The following is a 25,445-nucleotide window of genomic DNA, read 5'->3' as shown; positions in this document are numbered from 1 at the left end:
TTTATTTTGTTTTTGAACATTTGTTTTTAAAACTTTGAGTTACAAATTCTCTCCCATCTTCCCTTCCCACCCACCCTCCATAAGAAGTCAAGCAATTCAACCTAGGCCACATGTGTATCATTATGTATAACCCTTCCACAATACTCATGTTGTGAAAGACTAACTATATTTTGCTCCTTCCCAACCCATCCAGCTTTATTGAATTTTCTCCCTTGACCCTGTCCCATTTCCAAAGTGTTTGTTTTTGATTACCTCCACCCCCATCTGCTCTCCCCTCCATCATCCCCCCTCCCCTTTTTTTATCTTCCTCCTTCTTCTTTCCTGTGGGGTAAGATACTCAATTGGGTATGTATGGTATTCCCTCCTCAGGCCAAATCTGATTAGAGCAAGGTTCACTCATTCCCCCCTCACCTGTCCTCTCCCCTCCTCCCACAGAACTGCTTCCTCTTGCCACCTTTATGCGAGATAAGCCACCCCATTCTATCTCTCCCTATCTCCCTCTCTCAGTATGTTCCTTTCTCATCCCTTAATTTGATTTTATTTCTTTTAGATATCTTCCCTTCATCTTCAACTCACCCTGTGTCTGCTCTCTCTCTCTCTTTTATATATATATGTATATATATATATATGTATATATACACACACACACACATAGATATATACATACATACACATTCACTTATATATATACATAAACATATATATATATATATATATATATATATATATGCATATTCCCTTCAGCTACCCTAATACTGAGATATCATGAATCATACATGTCATCTTTCCATGTAGGAATGTAAACAAAACAGTTCAACTTTAGCAAGTCCCTTGCAATTTCTGTTTCTTGATTACCTTTTCATGCTTCTCTTGATTCTTGTGTTTGAAAGTCAGATTTTCTATTCAGTTCTGGTCTTTTCACTGAGAAAGCTTGAAAGTCCTCTATTTTATTGAAAATCCATATTTTGCCTTGGAGCATGATACTCAGTTTTGCTGGGTAGGTGATACTTGGTTTTAATCCTAGCTCCATTGACCTCCGGAATATCGTATTCCAAGCCCTTCGATCTCTTAATGTAGAGTATTGTGTTTCCACAATACTCAAATTGTTTCTTTCTGGCTGCTTGCAGTATTTTCTCCTTGATTGGGAAGCTCTGGAATTTGGTGACAATATTCCTAGGAGATTTCTTTTTGGGATCTATTTGAGGAGGCGATCGATAGATTCTTTCAATTTCTATTTTGCCCTGTGGCTGTAGAATATCAGGGCAGTTCTCCTTGATAATTTCTTGAAAGATGATATCTAGGCTCTTTTTTTTGATCATCGCTTTCAGGTAGTCCAATAATTTTTAAATTGTCTCTCCTGGATCTATTTTCCAGATCACTGATTTTTCCAATGAGATATTTCACATTGTCTTCCATTTTTTCGTTTCTTTGTTTCTGTTTTGTAATATCTTGGTTTGTCATCAAGTCAGTAGCTTCCACTTGCTCCAATCTAAAGTAGTATTTTGTTCAGTGGTCTTTTGGACCTTCTTTTCCATTTGGCTAATTCTGCCTTTCATGGCATTCTTCTCCTCATTGGCTTTTTCGAGCTCTTTTGCCCTTTTGGGTTTGTCTATTTTTTAAGGTGTTGTTTTCTTCAGTGTATTTTTCAGTATTTTTTGGGTCTCTTTTAGCAAGTCATTGACTTGTTTTTCATGGTTTTCTCGCATCCTTCTCATTTCTCTTCCCAATTTTTCCTCTACTTCTCTAACTTGCTTTTCCAAATGCTTTTTGAGCTCTTCCATGGCCTGGGACCAGTTCCTGTTTTTCTTGGAGGTTTCTGTTGTAGGCTCTTTGACTTTGTTAACTTCTTCTGTCTGTATGTTTTGGTATTCTTTGTCACCGAAGAAAGAATGCAAAGTCTGAGACTGAATCTGGGTGTGTTTTTGCTGCCTGGCAATATTCCCAACCAACTAACTTGACCCTTGAGTTTTTCAGCGGGGTATGACTGCTAGTAGACTAAAGAGTTCTATGTTCCACATCTGGGGGGGGGGGGATGTGCCAGCTCTGCCACACCAGCACTGCTCCTTCCCCAAGAACCCCCAACCCGGACTGGGCTTAAATCTTCAGCAGGCTGTGCACTCCTGCTCTGATTCGCCACTTAATTCCTCCCACCAGGTGGGCCTGGGGCCAGAAGCAACAGCAGCTGCCCCACCTGTGCTGCCCTGAACCACGGAACTCCTTCCACTCCCGCAGCTTTTCCCACTAACCTTCTCTGCTGTGTTTGGTGTTTGTGGGTTGAGAAGTCTGGTAACTGATACAGCTCACTGATTCAGGGCGCTAGGGCCCGCTCTGCCCGGCTCCTGGTCTGCTTGTTCTGCGCTGCTCAAGCTGTGCTCCGCTCCCAGCTCCCTGCTCCCAGCTCCGTGTGGGATAGACCTCACCCAGAGACCATCCAGGCTGTCCTGGGCTGGAGCCCTGCTTCCCTCTGCTGTTTTGTGGGTTCTGCAGTTCTAGAATTGGTTCAGAGCCATTTGTTTGGTTTTTGGAGGGACTCGGCAGGGAGCTCACGCTGGTCCCTGCTTTCTGGCTGCCATCTTGGCTCCGCCCTGTAACAACTTTTTAATCTGTCATTTGACTGATTTACATTTTTTCTCTTTTTCTGAAGCTAATATTTTGTCCTTTATATTTGGTCTTTAAAGAAATTCTGATTTTATCAATTCTATGTTGTTCTTTGATTTTCTGTTTTTTTCTGTTCTTATGTTCTCTCTTTACATTAATGCTTTCTTGTTTCTTTTTAAGTACCATCTTCTTTCATTTATTTTCTACTTTTCTTAGATATTTAGTACAAATTTACCTCTAAGAATGGTTTTGTCTGCATTGCCTAAATTTTATTGTTTGGTATTATTATTTTATTTTAAATTCATTTTTTCTGATTTCTCCTTTAAACCTAGTCATTGTTTAATAGACTGTTTCTTAGTTTGCATGTGGTTTACAACTTTTGCTCACATTGTTAGCATTTTATTCCAATTTATGATCTGAACATGGTGGTGCATGAACTGTGGTTTTTTTTTAATTTATTTTTAGATTTCAACATTCAGTTCCACAGGCTTTTGAGTTTTAAATTTTTTCCCCCTTCCTCCCCTCTCCCCTCCCCAAGACAGCGTGCAATCTGATATAGGCTCTACATATACATTCATATTAAACATATTTTCACATTAGTCATGGTGTAAAGAAGAATTTTTACCAATGGAATGAACCACAAGAAAGAAGAAACAAAACAAAACAAAAAAGAGAGAGAGTAAATAGTATGCTTTGATCTGCATTAAGACTCTATAATTGTTTCACTGGATGTGGATAGTATTATTCATCGTGAGTCTTTTGGAGTTGTCTTAGAACCTTGCATTACTGAGAAGAGCTAAGTCTCTCAAAGTTAGTCATTGCACAATGTGTCTGTAACTGTGTACAATGTTCTCCAGGTTCTGCTCCCCTCATTCAGCATCAATTCGTCTTTGTAGGTTTTTCTGATGTCTACCTGCTCATCATTTCTTATAGCACAATAGTATTCTATTACATTCATATACTATAACTTGTTCAGTCATTCCCCAATTGATGGGCATCACTCCAATTTCCAATTCTTGGCCACCACAAAAATATAAATAGTCCTTTTCCCATTTTTTAATTTGGTCTTCATGTTATTTTCTTTTTCTTCTCTTTAAAATTATTTAATTAATATTTTTAATATTCAGCATTAATTTTCACAAGAGTTTGAATTACAAATTTTCTCCCCATTTCTACCCTCCCCTCCACTCCAAGATGGCATATATTCTGATTGCCCTGTTCCCCAGTCAGCCCTCCCTTTGGTCACCACACTCCCCCCCTGCCCCGTCCCATCCCCCTTTCCCTTACTTTCTCATAGGGCAAGATAAATTTCTATGCCCCATTGCCTGTATATCTTGTTTCCTAGTTGCATGCAAAAACTTTTTTATTTGAACATCTTTTAAAACTTTGAGTTTTGAATTCTCTCCCCTTTTCTCTCCCCACCCTCCCTGCCTAAGGAGGCAAGCAATTCAACATAGACCACATGTGTATCATTATGCAAAACCCTTCCACAATACTTATGTTGTGAAAGACTAGCTATATTTTCTCCTTCCTACCCTATCCTCCTTTATCCAATTTTCTCCCTTGACCCTGTCCATTTTCAAAAGTGTTAGCTTTTGATTACCTCCTCCCCCTATCTGCCCTTCCTTTTATCATCCCCCCTTTTTTATCTCCTTCCTCTTTCTTTCCAGTGGGGTTTGCTACCCAGTTGAGTGTGTATGTTATTCCCTCCTCAGGTCAAATCCACTGAGAGCAAGATTTACTCATTCTCCCTCACCTACCCCCTCTTCCCTTGCTACAGAACTGCTTTTTCTTGCCACTTTTATGCGAGATAATTTACCCCATTCTATCTCTCCCTTTCTCCCTCTCTCAATATAGTCCTCTCTCATCCCTTAGTTTGATTTTATTTTTTAAGATATCATCCCTTCATATTCAACTCACCCTGTGCCCTCTGTCTATATCTATCTATCTATCTATCTATCTATCTATCTATCTATCTATATCTATATCTATACACACATATTCCCTTCAGGTACCCTAATACTGAGGTCTCATGAATTACACACATCATCTTTCCATGTAGGAATGTAAACAAAACATTTCAACTTTAGTAAGTTCCTTGTGATTTCTCTTTCTTGTTTACCTTTTCAAGCTTCTCTTGATTCTTGTGTTTGAAAGTCAGATTTTCTATTCAGCTCTGGAATTTTCACTGAGAAAGCTTGAAAGTCCTCTATTTTATTGAAAGTCCATATTTTGCCTTGGAGCATGATACTCAGTTTTGCTGGGTAGGTGATTCTTGGTTTTAATCTTAGCTCCATTGACCTCTGGAATATCATATTCTAAGCCCTTTGATCCCTTAATGTAGATCTCGTGTTACTCTGATTGTGTTTCCACAATACTCAAATTGTTTCTTCCCGGCTGCTTGCAGTATTTTCTCCTTGATCTGGGAGCTCTGGAATTTGGCGACAATATTCCTAGGAGTTTTCTTTTTGTGATCTTTTTGAGGAGGTGATCAGTGGATTCTTTCAATTTCTATTTTACCTTCTGGTTCTAGAATATCAGGGCAGTTCTTGATAATTTCTTGAAAGATGATATCTAGGCTCTTTTTTTTGATCATGACTGTCAGGTAGTCCAGTAGTTTTTGAATTCTCTCTCCTGGAACTATTTTCCAGATCACTGGTTTTTCCAGTGAGATATTTAACATTGTCTTCCATTTTTTCATTCCTTTGGTTCTGTTTTAAAATATCTTGATTTGTCATCAAGTCAGTAGCTTCCACTTGCTCCAATCTAATTTTTAAGGTAGTATTTTGTTCAGTGGTCTTTTGGACCTCCTTTTCCATTTGGGTAATTCTGCCTTTCAAGGTATTCTTCTCCTCATTGGCTTTTTGGAGCTCTTTTGCCATTTGAGTTAGTCTATTTTTTAAGGTGTTGTTTTCTTCAGTTTTTTTTTTTGTTTGTCCTTTTGCAAGTCATTGAGTTGTTTTTCATGGTTTTCTTGCATCCTTCTCATTTCTCTTCCCAATTTTTCCTCTACTTCTCTAACTTGCTTTTCCAAATCCTTTTTGAGCTCTTCCATGGCCTGAGACCAGTTCATGTTTTCTTGGAGGCTTTTGTTGTAAGCTCTTTGACTTTGTTGACTTCTTCTGGCTGTATGTTTTGGTCTTCTTTGTCACCAAAGAAAGAATCTGAGTCCGTTTTCGCTGCCTGGCCATGTTCCCTGTGAACTACTTGACCCTTGAGTTCTTCATCGGGGTATGACTGCTTGTAGAGTAGAGAGTACTTTGTTCCAAGCTTCAGTGTTTGCGCTGTTGTTTTCAGAGGTATTTCTATACAGCCAGCTCTGCCACACCAGCACTCTTCCTCCCCCAAGAACCAGCAACCTGGATCTGACTCAGATCTTAAGCAGGCTCTGCACTCCTGCTGTGATCCGCCACTTAATTCCTCCCACCAGGTGAGGCTGGGGCTGGAAGCAACTGCAAGTGTAGTTCTGTAGCTGCACCACCTCTGCTCCCCTGGGGCAGTGGCCGAACTGTGAGCTTCCTTCATTCTGTCCCGGAAGTTTTTCTCTTAACTAACCTTCTCTGTTGTCTTTGGTGTTTGTGGGTTGAGAAGTCTGGTAACTGCCACAGCTCACTGATTCAGGGTGCTAGGGCCTGTATTTGTTTAGAGCCATTTTTTATGGGTGTTTAGAGGGTCCTGGGGAAAAGCCCTTGGCAAGTCCCTGCTTTCCAGCCACCATCTTGGTTCTGCCCCGCCAGAGTATCCCTTTTCCCATTTTTATGAACTCTTTGGGTATAGACCTAGAAGTGGTATTACTGGGTCAAAGGGTATGCACATTTTCATAGCCTTTTGGGAATAGTACCAAATTATTGAGCTGTGTTTTGAAGGAAGAAGGAGATTCTAGGAGATGGAGGTGGGGAGGGAGGCATTCCAGGCATGGGAGACTCTGGGTTTTTAGCAGTATAGAATCTGACTCCAGTTCACATTTTCAGTCTTATATTACTGTCTTTGCACCATATATTCCAGGCAAACTAGGTAATTTGCTTATCCCCATGACATTTTGTCTCTTGTCTGTGCATGCCTTGAATACTCTCCTTCACCTGGCCTCCAAGAATTGTTAGCCTTCCCTCAAGACTCAGCTCAAGTGCCACCACCACCACCACCTATTTGAGGCCTTTCTAGTTTTTTCCTCATGCTTTTTCTTGGTAGTATTTACTTACCTGTATACATGTTTCACCTTCTTCCTTTCCCTGTCCCTCTTCCACTCCCCCAAGTAGAATTTAACAGCCTTGGGTGCAGTGAAGTTTTGTTTTTGTTCTTGTGTGTCTAACCTCTCACAGTGCTTTATATATTCAGTTGTGTCTGACACTGTCATCCCATCTAGGATTTTCTTGGCAAAGATACTAAAGTGGTTTACCCTTTCCTTATCTAGCTCATTTTTTACAGATGAGGAAACTGCGGCAAACAGGGATAAGTGACTTGCCCAGGACTAGTTACAGCTAGTAAGTGTCTGAGCCCAGATTTGAACTCAGGCCTTATTGACTCCAAGCTGGTACTCTGTCCACTGTGCCACCTAGCTGTCCAAGCTCCTATTTGTCTTATCAGCCACAGTCTGGTACATTGAAGCTTGACTCTAGCATTGTGATATCATTTTGGTCCTCTTCGAGAATGAAGGACAACCAACCAACCAGCTTTATATATAGTTTTTATTAAATTGTTTATTAAATTCGTAGGAGCATTGCTCCTTTGAAACTAACTCTAGTAATGTTGCTTTGTCTAAGATCACATTTTTTATGAAACAGTTAATTTAGAGAATGCTGATATTGTCATGGCTAGGACTCTTGTTCAAATTTAAAACACTAAATCATTTACTTGAAGTAAATTCATTTAAACAATTATTTTAATTCTTTTTCTCACTACAGTTCTTTCCTCAATTAACATTCATCCCCAACCTCAAATTATTATCTATATTAGGATTTCCTATGGTCTGCAGAAGGATTGTTAATGATCCTTTAAGGAGAAAAGATGTAAAGAGTATTTGGCGTCTAGTTTAAGGTCACATTATGATGTTGGTAGGCACAGATCTGATTTCTGCCTTGTCCTTATGTTTTTTGGAGGAAGCTATTGGAGTAGGAGTCAAGGGTACTGTGTTCTAGTTTCAGTTCTGTCACTAACTTTATGTAACCTTCGGCAAGTTATTGAACTTCTCTGGAGCCTTAGTTTTTTTTTGTAAGATAAGGTGATTGGACTAGATGATTTTCTGTAGCTCTAAAATGTTGATTCATTGAATGCAACTACTACACACTTCAGATATTACCTTTTGGCTTCTTAATTCTCTCAGGTCGCCCCCTTTCCCTGCCCTGTGGTAGCACCCCAGCTGAAGGTATTATCCCTTTTTTTCCCACTGTAAGACTTTTAAGATGTACCAACTGAACAGCAGCTCTGCAAAGGTTGAGGTTGTCATGACCCTTTTCTGTTCTTACTGGGCTCTTGAAAGTTCTGGGGTGGGAGGCTTGGGAGTGAACTGGATATAGAGTCTAATGGTGAAAGTAATTTTTTAGTATTTTGATAGTTGTAAAATATAAATTTCGCTGACTTAAAAATTATTGGTATTTCCTAGCTTGGTTTCATTTTAGGCAAAGCATAGTTAGTGTCATATTTAGGTTATAGCAAGAAGTTTAGTCCCTATCCCTTGGAGTTAGGGTTCTGTTGTTTAGTTTATCTCACTTCTACCCTCTAGTCCACCATTGTATTATTACAATAAAAGTGTCTCTGGGTTTCTCGAAGAATTCAAATTTTGTTAACATTTGGTCATATTAGAGCTTCACGGCCACCCTTCATCAGTTCACTTGTTAAAACTATGGTGCTATTCTTGGAAGTTCATGTTTCTTCTCTCTTTTCTTTGGTCTTTAACATAGCTCCTTTGTGAGCCTTTTTCTTTCTCTGTCATACTTTGTCATTGCATTCAAACTTGTATTTTTTCTTCTACCTTTTCTCAGTAATTTTTCTCTAAAAACATTTCCATACTTCCACATGGCTCCTAGCTAATCATTCCACCCCTAAAAGTTTAATCTTGTTCCATTATTGATAAGCATTGTGGTATTTATTTAACTTATATGCAGAGCACATCTTGCAGAATGCTCGGTTGGATGAATCAAAAGCCAGAATTAAGGTTTCTGGGAGAAGTAATCAACAATTTCAGATATGCAGGTGCTATCAGTCTAATGGCAGAAAATAAAGAGGAATTAAGAAGTCTTTTGAAGAGGGCAAAAGGGGAGAGTGTAAAAGCTAGCTTGAAGCTTCATATCAGAAAAATTAAGACCTTGGCAACTGGTCCCATAACTTCCTGGAAAATAAGAGAGAAAAGAAAATGATGCAGCGTCAGATTTTTTATTTTTGGAACCAAAGATCACTGTAGACAGTGACTGCAGCCATGAAATTTAAAGACTCTTACTCCCCGGAAGAAAAGATTTGACAAATCTGGACAGCATATGAAAAAGCAGAGATATCATTTTGTTGCTGTGTAGCCAAAGCTATGATTTTTTTCGAGTAGCAATGTGTATCTGTGAGAGTTGGACTATGAGGAAAGCTGAGCACTGCAGGATTGATGCTTTAGAATTGTGGTGCTGGAGAAGACTTTTGAGAGTTTCTTGGACAGCAAGGAGATCAAACCAGTCAATACTTAGAGAAATTAATTTAGGCATTAATTTATGAATTAAATTAAAACTAATTGTACCGTAAGGTCAAATAGTGAAGCTAAAGCTTAAGTACTTTGGCCACATAACGAGAAGACAGGACTCATTGGAAAAGACCCTGACATTCAGAAAGATTGAAGGCAGAAGCAAAAAAGGGATGGCAGAAGATGAAATAGATAGAAAGTGTCATGGAAACAGTGAACATGAACTTGGACAGACTTTTCGAGATAGTGGAGGACCGTAGGCCTGGCTATGATCTGTGAGGTCATGGAGAGTCAGACATGATTGAACAACTGAACAACAACAACAACAAATAGTCATTAGGGTATTGGACTTGGAGTAAGGAAGAACTTGATTGTTGCCGTGACTTTTATTAGTTGTGTGAACATAGACACAGAACAGCCTATTTCCCTTTCCTTTATAGAGGTGCCTAAAAGACTGTTTTATAGAAAACTCACACAGGGCATACACTCACATAGAGGTCAGAAGAAGTGATACAGGTACACTGAAAGACTCAACGGAGAACTGTGGAATTGGTTGTGAGATACTGGACACACTGGCACAGGACTTCCAGCATGGTATGCCTTCATCAAGGAAGGTGTTGTGCTCTATGAGCAAAGCAGAATTGCAGTACCTCGAAAGGAATGTGAGATGCACAAATTTAGAGACATCTCTACTCCAAATGTTTGTATGGGCTGTTTGTGTTTGACCTGTGGTAGAGCCTTCTGAGCCCACGTTTGTTTGATCAGCCACAGTTGGACACATTGTGCTTTTACTCCAACATAGTGATGTCATTTTGGTCCTCTTTGAGCATGAAGGACAATAGCTAACCAATGAGAATGTAGACAAGTCACCTAACCAACCTGATCCTCAGGCAGCTCTCTCAGACTATAAGTTGTGATTCGCCCAAGAAGAAGGAGTTCCTACTCCTTGATTCGTCCCTTTATAATTTCTCTGTTCTGGTTTTCACAGGCCACATTTACATATTAAAGGTAACTCCTTTCCTGCCTGTAGAAGTCTCCCCCTTTCCCTTAAACTTTTAAAATAACATTTTTTAAAAACAGAAATAACTGGGACCCCCTCGTTGATCAGCACTTTTGAGGAGGGGACTGTTTTATAATTTATTACTTCAATTGTATGAGTTGGGCTGATACCTAAGGGAGAAGAGTTAATTTGTGGCTGTGGTGATGCCAATTCAAATTACTTTTCTTTTCTCCTTTTATCCACAGCAACTGGAACAGATCCAAAAGGAGCTAAGTGTTCTGGAGGAGGATATTAAACGAGTGGAGGTGAGGATCTAGATATTGTTGAAACTCTGGAAAGTTTTCATATCCATCAAATTTCCACCTTTGTTGCATATGTTAACTTCATGGGATTTGTCTCTCTAAAGAAAAAAGTAACAGATGTTATTCTCACTTTAATGAGTATATTTACTGACCAGTATTAATTTTTGTGGGGAAAAAAAGGTTGGAATATGTTTTCAGGCTACCAGTATACGGTCTATGTTTGGTTTCATGCTACCATGTATTTTACAGCTGGATAGAGAAAAATTAAATTTCATCATGAAAACTAAAAAAAAAAGCTTGAGTAATAATATAAAAGTAATTCCTTCAACAAAGAATAATTAAGGGATTATTATATATGAAACCACTATGCTTGGGAGATACAAAAGAAATGTAGGCCCTAATTATCATTCTCTAGCATTATTGAACAAATAATTCATAATTATCTAATTACAGTTTTAAAATACATGTTATATTTATTAAGCATATAACTTTGTGTGTACAAGTTGTATTACTTCAGTAGAATGTAAGCTCCTTGAGAGCAAAGAATGTTTCATTTTTGTAATTGTACCCTTACCTTGTAACATAGTGTACTTAAGTAGGCAGTGAGATGGGTAAATGGATTTGGAGTGAGGAGCACCTGAGTTCACCATGCCTCTGACTCTTTCTTACTAGTTGTATGTGTGACACTTAACCTTTCTTAGCCTCAGTTGGAAGGATGGACATTTAATAAATTTATTGACTTACTGAGATGTAATAATTTTTCCCTTACCTGATGTAATGAAGCAAAGCTCAGTGACCATTGGTCAGTTTTGTGGAGATTGTTATTTACTTATAGATAGGTTACACTAGATCAGAAATTCTTAACTTGTGATTGTTTAAAAAATTTTTTTATATATAGCTATATTTTAGTATAATGGATTTTTTGTAATCCTATGTATTTTATTTTATACATTTAAAAACATTTTTCTGAGAAGGTATAAATCACTTTTCCAGATTGTCAAAGGGATCCATGACCCAAAAAAGGGGCCTAGATGGCCCCTGAAGTCCCTTTCAGGTCTGGAATTCTGTGATTAGATAACAGGAGCCAGGGATGAAATGTTCACATGTTACTGTAGGCTGAAATAAGCATCCTTACCTATCATTTAACATTAATATGGGTTTATTTTGCCTCAGTTATATCTTCTATAATTTTTTTGTTATCACCAGTGGTGAATAAATTAAATAATAATGCATACATATGCACAGTGTATACTATATTAATAATACGTACTATTCATAACCTATCTAAATTAGAGCATTCTCTTTCAACATCTCCACTGAATTCATTGGTACTGTTTTGGGGTTTTTGTTTATTGTTGTTGAGTTTTGTTGGTAATAATTTAAGCTCTAAGCAAAACCTTGCTCTTTGTATTTAGTCAACTTTTTTTATGAAATGAAAGTGATTGGAATTGAATATATCAATCATTGATATATTTTTAATGTTTCAATTCAGTTTAGTCAATTTGGGGAAATAGAAACAGCCCTGAAATTTTATTTCCCTTTAATTAAAGTGAAACATAATTTTTTCTTTAGTAATCAGTGAACAAGCATTCCTTAAATGCCTACTATGTGCCATAGATAAAAGGGCATTAGTAGGAATTGGGTGTATTTTTGGGGGGGGGCATGTTCAGATTTCCCTTTTGCTGTTAACATTTTAGTTAGTGTATCAGTCCACTTTGCACAGTTATCAAATTCATTACATTTTGGCATAAAAATGTTCAATAGCTCTTTTATTGAAGTGCTATGTTAGGTCAAGTCATTAAGCATTCATTAAGCAAATAGTGCCTTTCCTCAAGGAGCTTGTATTCTAATGGAGGGAAGAGAACACGAAAAAGGGAAGTTTACAAAAGGATTTGAAGGGCTGGAATTAGGAATCAGTTGAGTCAAGAGTGGAACCTGTAGAGAAATTAAGACATAGCTAGCTTAGGTGTTTTCCTTAAAATGGGTAGAACCAACCATTTAGAGGAAGGGGCACCAGGGGTGGAGTGTACGTTCAGTGTGACAGGGCCATGAATGTAGTGATTGATCAGTCAATATCCCTTTCTTTCATTTATAGAAGTTTTCTATTCCAAGATGGATATATTGAGATGGACACAGATAAAAATTGTCATAAAAATATTCTTATGAATCTGTACTAGGTGTTTTTTTTTTCTGAAGGGACTGCCAGATCCTTAAACTTGTCCATGTAGTAAATTTTCTTCAGTGATCAATACCTACTTCTCAATTTGTGGGTTTAGAGCAGCAGTTCTTAATTTTTATTATGTCATGGACTTTTTTGGTAGTGTGGTGAAGCTGATCGACTCCTATAATAGCTAGGTGGTGCAGTGGCTAGATTACTGACCCTGGATTCAATAAGTCCTGAGTTCAAATCTGGCCTCAGACACTTAAAAAAAATTAGTTAACCTCTATTCACTTCAGTTTCTTCAACTGTAAGATGGGGATAACAACAGTATCTATCTTGCAAGGTTTGTTGTAAGGAACAAATGAGATAAAACTTGTAAAATAGCACTTAGCACAGTGTCTGGCATATAGTAGGCTCTACATAAATACTGATTCCATCCTTTCATTTTTATATGCATTAAATGAAATATGTTCCATTATGAAGGAAACCAGTTATTGAAGTGAAAATGTGAATTCATGGACCCCCTAAAATCTGTTCACAGATATGGTTTGTGGACTCCAGGTTAAGAGATGCTGGCTTAGCGAGGTGTCTAGGGGCACTGAGAGAGGTTAGGTGCCTTCTTCAATGTTGTGCAGTCAGTGTGTGTCAGAAGTAGGACTTAAATGAAGGTCAGACCTCTGCCCTTTATTCCATAGCTGCCTATAGATTAGATAATGTGTAGGCATTATATCGAATGAATTATCAGAGACTCTCAGCTCAGATTCTCATGTAGTCTATACCTCTTATTTTACAAATAAGAAAATGAGATCAAGTAAGAAGTGAGGTGACTTGCTAAAGTCATAAACTTAATTATGATGGTGAAGTTAGGACTGGGTCTTAAGATTCCTGACTCAACCCATTGTTCTTTCCTTTGTATTATGAAGGAGATAGTTTTTCTTCTGTATTTTCAGACTTTCCATTCTTTGCCCTTTTTGCGTTTTGGTTGTTGACCTTCCTTGTTTCTCAGAATATGCATAGTCTCACTCTTAATAAATCTTGCTCAATAAAGATCAGATAAATTAATTCTAACTTAAATTCATTCTGAAATACATCTAATAGTGGCATGCATTATTTCTTCTAGGGTTATTTTAGCAGGGATTAAATCCTTAAGATAGTCAGCCAGTTGGTCAGCAAGTGTTTGTTAAGCTCTAGCTATGTGCCAGTCACTGTGCCAATTGCTGGTGATACAAAGAAAAGCAAAAATAATCCCTCCTTTCAAGGAACATACATTCTAATGGGGAGACAGCATATAAATAACCAGGTTTGTACTATATATATGTGTGTGTGTGTATATATATATATATATATACACACACACACACACACATATATGTATATCTGGAACAGAAGGAAGATAATCTGAGAGGGGAAGACATTATCAATTGTGGAAAATTGAGACAAATCTTAAAGGAAGCCCAGGAAATCAAGAAATGAAGGTGAGGGGGCAGAAAATTCCAGGCCTGAGGGACAACTAATACAAAGTCATGGAGATGAAAGAATATATATGAAAAACTATGAAGTAGTAGCTAGACACTGGAGTGAATAGAGCGTATTAGAGTAAGGTATTCTTCTCTTCATTGGCTTTTTGGAGCTCTTTTGCCATTTGAGTTAGTCTATTTTTTAAGGTGTTGTTTTCTTCAGTATTTTTTTGGGTCTCCTTTAGCAAGTCATTGACTTGTTTTTCATGGTTTTCTTGCATCCTTCTCATTTCTCTTCCCAATTTTTCCTCTACTTCTCTAACTTGCTTTTCCAAATCCTTTCTGAGCTCTTCCATGGCCTGAGACCAGTTCATGTTTTTCTTGGATGCTTTTGATGTAGGCTCTTTGACTTTGTTGACTTCTTCTGGCTGTATGTTTTGGTCTTCTTTGTCACCAAAGAAAGAATCTGAGTCCGTTTTCGCTGCCTGGCCATGTTCCCTGTGAACTACTTGACCCTTGAGTTTTTTATCGGGATATGACTGCTTGTAGAGTAGAGAGTACTTTGTTCCAAGCTTGAGTGTCTGCGCTGTTGTTTTCAGAGGTATTTCTATACAGCTGCTCTGCCACATCAGCACTCCTCTTCCCCCAAGAACCAGCAACCCGGACCTGACTCAGATCTTAAGCAGGCTCTGCACTCCTGCTGTGATCCGCCACTTAATTCCCCCCCTCCCCACCAGGTGGGCCTGGGGCCAGAAGCAACTGCAGCTGTAGTTCTGTAGCTGCACCACCTCTGCTCCCCTGGGGCAGTGGCCGAACAGGGAACCCCCTTCACTCTATCCCCAGCAGCTTTTCCCACTAACCTTCTCTGTTGTCTTTGGTGTTTGTGGGTTGAGAAGTCTGGTAACTGCCACAGCTCACTGATTCAGGGTGCTAGGGCCTGTTCCACCTGGCTTCCAGTCTGGTTGGTCTGGGTGCAGCCCATGCTGGGCTCTGCTCCGCTTGGCTCTTGGCTCCACGCACGATAGACCTACCCAGTGATCATCCAGGCTGTACTGAGCTGGACCCTGTTTCCCTCTGCTATTTCGTGAGTTCTGCAGTTCTATAATTTGTTTAGAGCCATTTTTTATAGGTTTTTGGAGGGACCTGGCGGGGAGCTCACCACAAATCCCTGCTTTCCAGCTGCCATCTTGGCTCTGCCCCCCTCTTTAAGTTATTAAAATTACTTTGGTTTAGTCCTTGACTCAGCCTCCTATTGTCACTTTAACACTCTACCTTCACCATCATGCAACAATCTCTCTTCCTTTGAAGTTCATTCATACTCAGTGAAGATTAAGGTAACTTGCAATTTCCAGATCATTTTCTCTTTCTCAAGGAGTTTAGTACCTAGTTTGTAGTCTTTTCTTCCATAGCTCTTGCTCTTGTCCTAGGGCATTTCATGATCCACAGTGCTCTCTCAAACTTCCTAATTTACTAATTTCTTACTTTCTTTGACTCTCATGACCAATTTCTTTATTGTATTTTAGCCACGCACTTAGGGGTATTCACATTCCACATCTCACTACTCCATTCACATGTGTTCCACTTTAATGAAAAATTTTGATCTTCCTCTAACTGGCCATAGTCACCTATTATTCTATCTTTTTGTATTCCCCACCCTTCTTAAACCTATTAGTTGCCCTCATTAAGATGTCTAATTCTTATACATTTTAGTACTTTCTTAGTTAGCCTTCCTTGTAACTTCACTTTCCTCTTTCCAGTCTTGTCTTAGGCAATTCAACTTCATGTTGCCCTCAGCTCTTGAATCCCTTTCCCCCTTTATCAGTGTCCACTCACGTCTTTGCAAATCTTAGCCCTGGTTTACTCTCACCATCTCCCTCCTCTCATACAAGGAAGTCATACAGCTGTGCTGATAGGGTACATTACAAATCCATATAATTTTACCTCAAGTGGGCCTTCGCTGCAGCAAGACAGTGCTATTCTTCCCTAATTGAATCCCTATCTCATTCTCCGCACTATCTGTTCTGAAGATAGAAGAGACTTCTCTATTTAAACTTCTACAAATTCTTTTCCCCACCACTCCTCAGCTTGAGGACCACACATCTTTATTGAGGAAAAAAAGATGAATTCCTTCTTTTCTTTTTCTTCATCTCAAAACTCTTTGACATCATACCTCTGTCTCTTTTTGTTTCCTCTAGTATCTCTGATAAGGAGGTGGCCTGTCTCCTTGCCCTGGTCAACTCCTTTATCCCATCTTCTATATTTTCTGGCATTTTGCAACATCAGTCATCCCTTCTCTTTCTTTCTGGTGCTCTACCTCTGCCTATCTACTGATTCCTTTCTAATGTATTCAGATATGTCTTTGTCTAGTCCATCCTCAAAAAACCTTCGCTAGTCACTGCTGTCTCCTCAAGCTATTTACTGATATCTCTTTTCTCTTGCTCCATCAAAATTATTTAAAAAACAACAGCAACAATGAAAAATTATCTATGCTCGCTGCTTCTGTTTCCTCTTTTCAGACTTTCCATTCTTTCCTCTTTTCTCACTCCCCAGCATTGTGCAATATGGTTTTTGATTTTATCGCTCAGTTGAACAGTCTTTAATTGCTGAATCTGATGGTCTTTTCTCAGTCCTTATCCTTCTCAACCCAAGTTAGATACTGTTTATCACCCTCTCTGGGTTTTGTGAAACTGCTTTGTTCTTAATTTGCTTGTCTGACTACTTCTTTTCACATTTCTTTTGCTGGCTTTTTTATATTATGCCCCGTAATTGTTGGGCATTTCCAAAAGCTGTATCTTTGGCGGCCCTCTGCTCTTTTCTCTTTTCTTTTTTGGTAACCTCATCTCCGTGCAGATCTATGTATCCAGGTTTAATCTTTCCCTTGAGCTATAGTCCTGTATCATAACCTATTGGATATCTCAAATTGAATGGCCCAGGGATATACTTAATATATTGAAAACTCAACATATTATCTCTTCCTACAAATCCATCCAGCTTCCATATTTCCCAATTTATATTATTATTACCACCATTGTTTCTGCCTCCCAGATTCATAACTTTTACATTATCTTTACCTTTTCTGTTTCCCTCGTGCTAGTTATTCAATTCAGTTACATGCTACTGTACATCCTACTTCCGTCTTTCAAAATAATATTAATACTACTTATATTAATAATCTTACAGAGGAATATTAATACTGTATAAGAAGCAAAAAAATTTTTTTAGCTGTAACTGAAAATTTTTTCTTTTTAAAGACAACAACAAAAACTATCAGTAGGCTACTTTTGCTTTTTTTCCCTGCTTGGAATGTTCTGTTCCCCCCATCTTGTTTACATCCCAGTTTCTGCCCATCCTTTGTGGGCAAATTCAAATACTCTTTTCCCCCCACAAAGCTTTCCCTAATCTTTCTAGCCAGAAGTAATCATTTTCTCCTGTGAGCAACCACAACACTTTGTCCCTCTTGATCACACTTTCACATCAATTATAACAATTTCATTTACTTAAATTCATGCATTACCTCCCTTAACAGACTGAAACTTCTCTTACAGCAGGGTCTGTTTCTTGATATTCCCTCATAGCACTTAGCACATAGTAAGTAAGCAGTCACTAAATACTTGTTGAATTAATGCCAAGTTAAAAACAACTGCACAAAATTGAATGAAAAGCAGAAAATGTTGTTTTAAAGAAGTATCTAATTGTTTTTTTTGTTTTTGTTGTGAAATTTTATATTATAATGGGGCTGTAATCTTATTGATGTGTGTACTTTTTCCAGTGATACAAATCATAGTCATCTGTGTCCATACAGCATGACTCTTGCCATTTTCTTACTGCAAGTCTACTTAAGGAATTCATCTGATATTCTTTGGGGGTTTTCCTTGCATTTTCTTGACAACTTATATTTTATCTGTAACTTTTTTTTGTCTTTTCAGGAAATGAGTGGTTTGTACTCCCCTGTCAGTGAGGATAGTAAAGTGCCTCAGTTTGAAGCTCCGTCTCCATCACACAGGTAAAGCTTCAAGTTCTCATTATTTGGGATTTATGTTAGAATACACATATGGCAGTAGTGTTTGGAAGCCCTTTATAGTGTATCAAACCCTATAGAAATTACATTTCAATATGGTTTAAAAGTTAGATTCAGACAATCCATCCTTTTTCTTAAAGTTCTGTATTTCCATGCCAGGATAATTGGTGAAGAGACTGCTATAATGTTGTGTATCCACAACTGGATTGAAGTTTTGACTACTGAGTATCTTGCAATATTGGTTTCTTTAACTATTTAGTGAATTAGAATCAGCAAATAAAAAACTCAATTTGCAGCACATGACATACACACTATACTGGCTATGTTTTTCTTATTGTTGACTACTTTTATTCTTGGCATATGTAACAGGGAGAGAACAATCTGTCGTGAATTGAATGTATGACTGTCTTGACAATACAAATCAGTTAAGGGCTGTGGTGGCTTATTGAAAGACATTCATAGAAGGACCATAATCAACTGTTTGTATCAGCCTGTTATGTTATCAGGAGAAGTGCTAAATCAAAAGATGCCTATAAGCATTTGAATGACTACATTTCTTGGTAGAGTATAGTGTGGAGTACACTTAAATGTTTTACTTCCATAGTAGCTTATTTGGAAACTTGGAAGGTGTCCAACAGGCCTAGGCGTTTTGTGACTCACCTTCTGCTTTTTTTTTTTTTTTAACTCATTCTACCTCTTCCCAGTCCAGTAGGCAGGATCTCCTGTAACTGAGGTGCAAAGTTATGTTTTGGTCTGCCTGCTGAATTTGCCACTCATTTCATCATGCATATGGGTTTAGGATTTCCTGTTCATACAATTTGATGTCTTAATTTTAGTATACTTATGGATTCTTTCTAGTATGATTATCTTGAAATGCCACTCTTGTCTTAGACAGCTTGATGTAGTAGAAAGAGCCCTGAGCTTGAAGTTAGGAGAAGACTGGATTGCAATTTCAGTTATGAGTTATATGACTTTGGGCGTGTTACTTAGGTCTTTGAGCTTCAATTTCCTTGTCAACAAAATGAGGATTATAATATTTGCAATACCTGTCTCATAAAGTTGTTGGGAGAAATCCTTTTGAAGACCTTAAATAAGACACTATTTTAGCTAGATAGAGAAGATTATGAGTTGGTCATGTAGTGAGAATGATGGATAAATGATGAATAACCTGTATGTTCCATTTGTTTTCACCCACTGTAAAGAAAAAAGTACTGGTTACATTATGTTGCTAGGTGTCACACTGGCTAGAGTGGTGGCTGTGAAGTCAGGAAGACTAATTTTCCTGAATTTAAATCTGGCCACAGCCATTTACTAGCTGTGTAACCCTGGGCAAATCACTACTCCTTTTTGCCTCAGTTCCTCACCTGTAAAATGAACTGGAGAAGGAAATGGTAAACCACTCCAGTATCTTTGCCAAGAAAACCCCAAATGGGTTTCTGAAGAGTTGGACAGGACTGAAACAACTGAACAACAACAGATTGGGTTGACCCTTTGTTAAAAAAATGAAGAGAGGACATACACAAGAATCACACATGTTGGGAAGTGGATAGATTGTAATCTTTATTGTTAGATGGAGCAGACACGGATCCTTTACCATATGCTATGGAGATTGGAGGATTCAATTCAGTCTTTCATCTGCTGTACTTAATTAGCAGATTTTTTTTTCATCTTAAATCTCATTACATTAACATTATATACATAAGCTCTTATATTACACTGGCCTTCTCATTTTGTCACCCTACTATAAAAATACAAGCATTTTTTTGGTTATTTGTTAATGTTTTAGAGTTTTCAGGCTAGTTCTAATGACTCTAAATCTTAATTTTTCCAGCCTCTTATCTTTCCTAAGCCCTCATCATAATGTTTAGGATGAGACTTCCTGTTTTAAGGGACTTTTGATTTTCTTTTATGTGCTGCATAAGCAATACAGTACATGGCTGTGTTAAATGAGTGGGCCGAAGGGTAGAAAAGTAACTTTTTGACTTTATTGTTAAATGAAATCTATGCTTATAGCTTTTAGGTAAATGTTTAATTTAGGGCATAAACATCCTACTCTCCTCTTCCAGAATAATAACAGTACTACTAATATTAATAATGTTACAGAGTAATATTAATACTCTTTAAGAAGGAATTTAAGAAATAGGGTTGTTTTTTTTTTTGCTGAAACTGGGGGGTTTTACTTTTCAAAACAAAATTGAAATTACTTGTAGTGGTTTTTTTTCCCCTGAAAGTTTGATATAAACCCATTTTTTTTTTTTGGTCCTAATACAATGAAAAAAAAACCAGTTCTTGGGACAAAACAGCACTTGGAAAATAGGTGTTTTTGAGTAAACTAATTTCTTGTGATTGGGTGGTACAGTTATACTGGTTGGAATTTAATCTCTTCAGGTTAACAAAGTTTATTTAGGATCCTTATAAATGATATATTTCTTTCTTATAAAAGATACAAATAAATACCTCTTTAGAAAGCAAAACAAAATTGACAAATTGTCATTGGACTAAGAAGTTATTAACTTAGTGTAAACCTGCTTTTGTTGTTCTTTTGATTTAGCATATTATATATGATTATTTTTCAGATTTGATACTATAAAACTGCCTTGGCATTTGCTTCTCTAATTTTAGAATATTTTTTATACTTCTTATTTGTGGCCTTCCTTACCCTGTTTCTAATGTTATTTCTAAATGATATGTAATTATCCCATGTTGCTTTCTCTTTTATCTTTGTAACTCAGAAAAATATTCTAGAATAATCTCAATTATTTCATTAAATCTGTCTTCAGAGATTAAAAGGTGATTTGTCTAAGGAATCTTAGTAGAATACCAATCTGGATAAGCATTCTGAAGTTCTTCCTAATATTATAGGGCTATGTCTGGTTTGACATAAATAGGATTTTTAAAATTCCTTGAGTTTTTAATTTTCATAATACCTTTGTTTCCTAAAGTGAAATTGGGTTTGAACATGAAGGGTAGGTTCTGCTGAGTTGTTGGGATCTCTCCCTAAATCATACAAAATTGTCTTATATTTAATTACAATAGCATTTCTACAACTCATGTTGGGTGTAAATTACTTATGTAATATTTTTGTCTTTTGCTTCATTTTCTGAGTCTTATTGGAGTAAAAAGTGGAAAATATAAGTTATTCTTTTAATTTTTGCTATATACTTTTAGGAGATGCAAATAAATAGTGGGGGGGTATAGTGAAAGGTAAAAGAGGGGGAGGGTCCATCTCTGGGTCCTAGAAAACCTCAAATACTTAGCTTAAAGCCATATTTACTGCATTTGTTTTTAATATTTAGTGGATTTATAAGTTTTATCATTTTTTCAAAGTTATGGGAAACTTAGGTATTATTTATTGTATTTTTATTCTTAGTTTGGGCATTTGAACAAGACATGTTCATAAAAGCGTAGTTAAAAAAAAGCATATGAGGCTGCATCTCCACAGTTAAGTCATCTACTGCTGATCATCCCTCTGATCTAGTATCTTTTCTTTGATTTATAGTGTCATTACTGTGACCACTAGTTTTGATGATACAGTACTTTAGATGAGAGAAAGATAGTGAGTAGAAATACGCATGTGTTTATAGTATTTATATTTTCAGCATTTATCGTCTCTCATCCTAGAATAATCTTTTAAATGTTATTATGTATAGTATAAATTGTTATATTCTTTTATCACTCTTAGGAAAACTCCTTTAAAATTAAAAATTCCTTAAAGCTTAGTGTTACAGGATTTCTTGAATGAATTCTTGAATGAATTCTTGTTGAATCTGTGCAGAATCTTTACTGACAGGCTTTTTCTATTTTTTTGGGGGGGTGGTGTCTTTTCCAGTTGTCTGGTTTTTCTATTGTCCCTTCCCTGCCCAAATCCCACTTTTTAAATCATTCTTCGAGCTTTCTTTGAAAGTTACCTCTAATTTTTTCATTCCAAGTTTTACTTGAGCATATTCAAAATAAGTCCTTGTAAGAGTCCCATCTTAGCTAACTTTATTACCTTGACGATTTCTGTATTTCTCTTTCATAATATACAAATAACCTGTTATCTTAATATTCTATTATGGTGGAATAGTAAATAGTAAATGAAGTAAATAAAACATTAAAATTAAGTACTTCTACATAATGTTCTAGGAATTTCTTACCTTTGTAATAGTGTTAAAAGCAGATCAGACTTGCTGTGCTTAATCCTTTGATTATTCCCTCTCTTTCTAAAAATTTTTCCAAGATTGGTATTTCCAAATGCAATGAAATAGTAGATTTAGCCATGTTTCATTTCTCAGAATTTAATATTTGTTTCTTTTATGCACATACAAATTATCTCAGAGATTTTTATAGCCTCATTGATATTTTCTGGTTGCCTCATTTTGGCAATATACGATCCTGGATTTTTTTTTTCTGAGTTTTTGTTATCTCTCCCTCTTTCATGCATCTTAAGAATTGCACAGAACTCTCCTCGTTGTATACTCAGTCTTCCCATCTCAGTCTAACTACCTTTTTATTAAAATTCCATTTCTACTTCATCGCACAATATATTTAGGGACCAATATTAAAATGTGTTAGCTGTACTTTTACTAAAAGAGAAAAGAGTTAATAAGAATATCTGTAGATCTTTTCCGTTTTTTGTCTCCTTGTTATTTCATTTTTATCCTTAAATATTCTAGGGATGATCTGACTTAATTGGATCCCTTGCTAAACTATTTGTCTCTTTTGCCCTCTTCTACTTTCTGCTCATTTTAGAAGTCGATTTTGCCCGTTATATTCTACTGTACTCCTCCCTAAGATTTTACACAAATTTATTTTCTAAACCTGTTTTGCCCTTGGATTTGAAATATCTCTGCTTAGCCAGGAGATCAAATATACTTGTTGCTTGAGGCATTTTTCTTTTTCTGTCTTACTAATATTTCATTTTCCCCCAATTACATATAAAAACAATTTTTGACATTTAAAAAATAAAATTTCGAGTTTGAAATTCTATCCTTCCTTCCCTACTCTGCCCCCTCCTTGAGATGGTAAGCAAACAGAAATAGGTTATACATAGGCACTGATGATGGTGGCGTAATGTTTTATTGCAAGTGGCAATCGGATTGTCATCAGCCAGTCATTCACTGCTTTTGGCAGGCATACAAGCTTGTTGACTAGATTAGTTTTGATTGCAAAACCTATGCTAGTTTAACAGCACTCCCCTTCACTGTGGCCACTCCAGAAAACTGTGTATCCAGCTCCATCTTAAGCAAGCTGGCCTCTATTTGCCAGTCTTGTTTTACTTGCGGCTGCTGTACGGATGTGATATCTGCTGAGTTCTCTTGCAACAAGAGCTATTCCTCTTTCAGGTCCACTGGATTTTGTATTGCCTATAAGTGTGCACACATTCCACGTGCCAATAGTGAGTGGAATTGTCTTCGCAGACCTTTTTGTACAACTTTGTGTGTTTTGACCTCAGAGTGGGATTCCCTGTCTGCTGCAGTAATCAGGCCAGTGTTGGGTAAGCAGGCAATTTTTAGTGCACCTTTTCTAGCCCCTTCCTTACATCAGGAGGTGAGCAGTGTGATCCTTAAAAGGCTGCTCAGACACCCAGGGCGCTGCCGAAGCCCACTGCTGCTTCCAGTGAGAAATGACCCTATGGCCTGGGCCACCTGTGTGCAGGATTGTGACTATAGGTCCTAGTGTATCTGTACCTGCTGCTTTGTCACTTGCCTGTTGCCACAGGACTTTGAGATAGGTATAATGGTAAAATGGTATGTGTGATGTCTTTTGATTTATGCATAAATTGGATTTAAGTGACGCAGAGTTGTATGAAGTCATCAGCCTCACTCTCTCTTCCAAAGTCATCACAGTCCGGTGGCAGGACAGAATCAAGATGACTGGTAATACCTCAAGATGCATGGATATCCTTGGCGTCTTTGACGTGTAACCCAGCTCTAAGTGCTCCACACCGCCTACTTCAGCTGCCTTGCTAGCTGTTGGAACAAATTTTTCTCATCCACCTATTCTGCTAGGGGAAGTCTTCACATGCTTGTGGTAGACATCCCCTAACTCACCAATGGGTTTAAGACCCCTTGATTACCCTCAAGCTTAGCCTGTCTGCTGAAATGATTTACTGGGGTGTGGCCACTGTGCATACTGCAGCTTCTTGGAGCCACAGGTGAGAGTTGGGTGAAACAGGTGGATACCAAAGATGGAAAGCGTTCCTGAAAAGGTCTCGGTAGACATCACGCCAGCGGTACTAGCCTTCCCTGAACACACCCGACACCTATGCTTATGTTCTTACAATGACAAATCCTGATGAGGTGAAGGAAAAATTTTATGAAGACCTGGAGACTTTTATCATCAATGTGCCAAAAGAAGACAAGCTTATAATTCTGGGTGACTTTAATGCCAGAGTAGTAGGCTCAGACTACCAAACTTGGCAGGGAGTCCTAGAAGGAATGGAATTAAAAACAGCAACAGCAGTAGTCACTTACTACTGAAGCCTTATTCATCTCATGTCCTTTTCATCACCAATACTGTCTTCCATTTACCTAAATGTAATAAAGCTTCATGGATGCACCCTCGTAGCAAACATTAGCATTTAATAGACTATGTATGTGATCGTAAGAAGAGACAGACAGAATGTGAGAGTGACTAAGGCAATGTGTGGTACAGAGTGCTGGACTGATCATAGACTTATCTTTTCCAAGCTGAATATTTGCATCCAACAAAAGTGGCATCCCCAAGGCAAAATGACTTCCAGAAGTATTAAAATCAACAAATTAGAGCTCTTCTCTGATTGGGAACAATTTGTTGATAACTTGGAGGTAAAGTTGAGCCAACACACAGTTGGCAATGATGGAGCAGAAAAAGAGTGGGCAGCTTTCAGAGATTTGGTGTATGGCACTGCATTTGCTCATCTGGGTCAGAATATTTGCAAAGACCAAGACTGGTTTAATGAAAATGATGGGGAAATTCAGAATCTGCTGAATGAAAAATGAGAACTCCACAGGGTTTACCAGCAGGATAGTTCATCCATCTCTAAGAAGGCAGAATTTAATTCCATCAAAAGTAAAGTACAAGCAAAGCTTAGACAGATGCAGTATTCTTAGCTCGGTAAGAAGGCAGATGAAATTCAATTTTTTGCTGATAGTAACAATCCAAAGCACTTTTATGATGCCCTGAAGACTATTTATGGGCCAAAGAACTGTAGTGCATCCCATTTACTCACTGTTGATGGAGCCACATTGATTAATGATAAGGACATGAACCTAGAGAGATGGGCTGAAC

At 37.6% G+C, this 25,445-nt stretch overlaps 1 protein-coding gene across 5 annotated transcripts in view; it reads left to right on the top strand.

The window, feature by feature from the left end:
• The window catches only part of COP1 (COP1 E3 ubiquitin ligase), a 267,564-nt gene that overhangs the window by 62,528 nt on the left and 179,591 nt on the right, over nt 1–25,445 (top strand). For all 5 annotated transcript variants that reach the window (XM_036757414.1, XM_036757417.1, XM_036757413.1 and 2 more), the window contains exons 7-8: nt 10,502–10,561; nt 18,103–18,179. In XM_036757414.1, the coding sequence (XP_036613309.1) occupies nt 10,502–10,561; nt 18,103–18,179 (137 nt within the window). The remainder of the gene's footprint in view (nt 1–10,501; nt 10,562–18,102; nt 18,180–25,445) is intronic.

Source organism: Trichosurus vulpecula, chromosome 4, assembly GCF_011100635.1.
Source record: "Trichosurus vulpecula isolate mTriVul1 chromosome 4, mTriVul1.pri, whole genome shotgun sequence".
NCBI lineage: Eukaryota > Metazoa > Chordata > Mammalia > Diprotodontia > Phalangeridae > Trichosurus > Trichosurus vulpecula.
The sequence above is the reverse complement of the archived record's forward strand: the minus strand, read 5'-3'. Positions and strand labels throughout refer to the sequence as shown.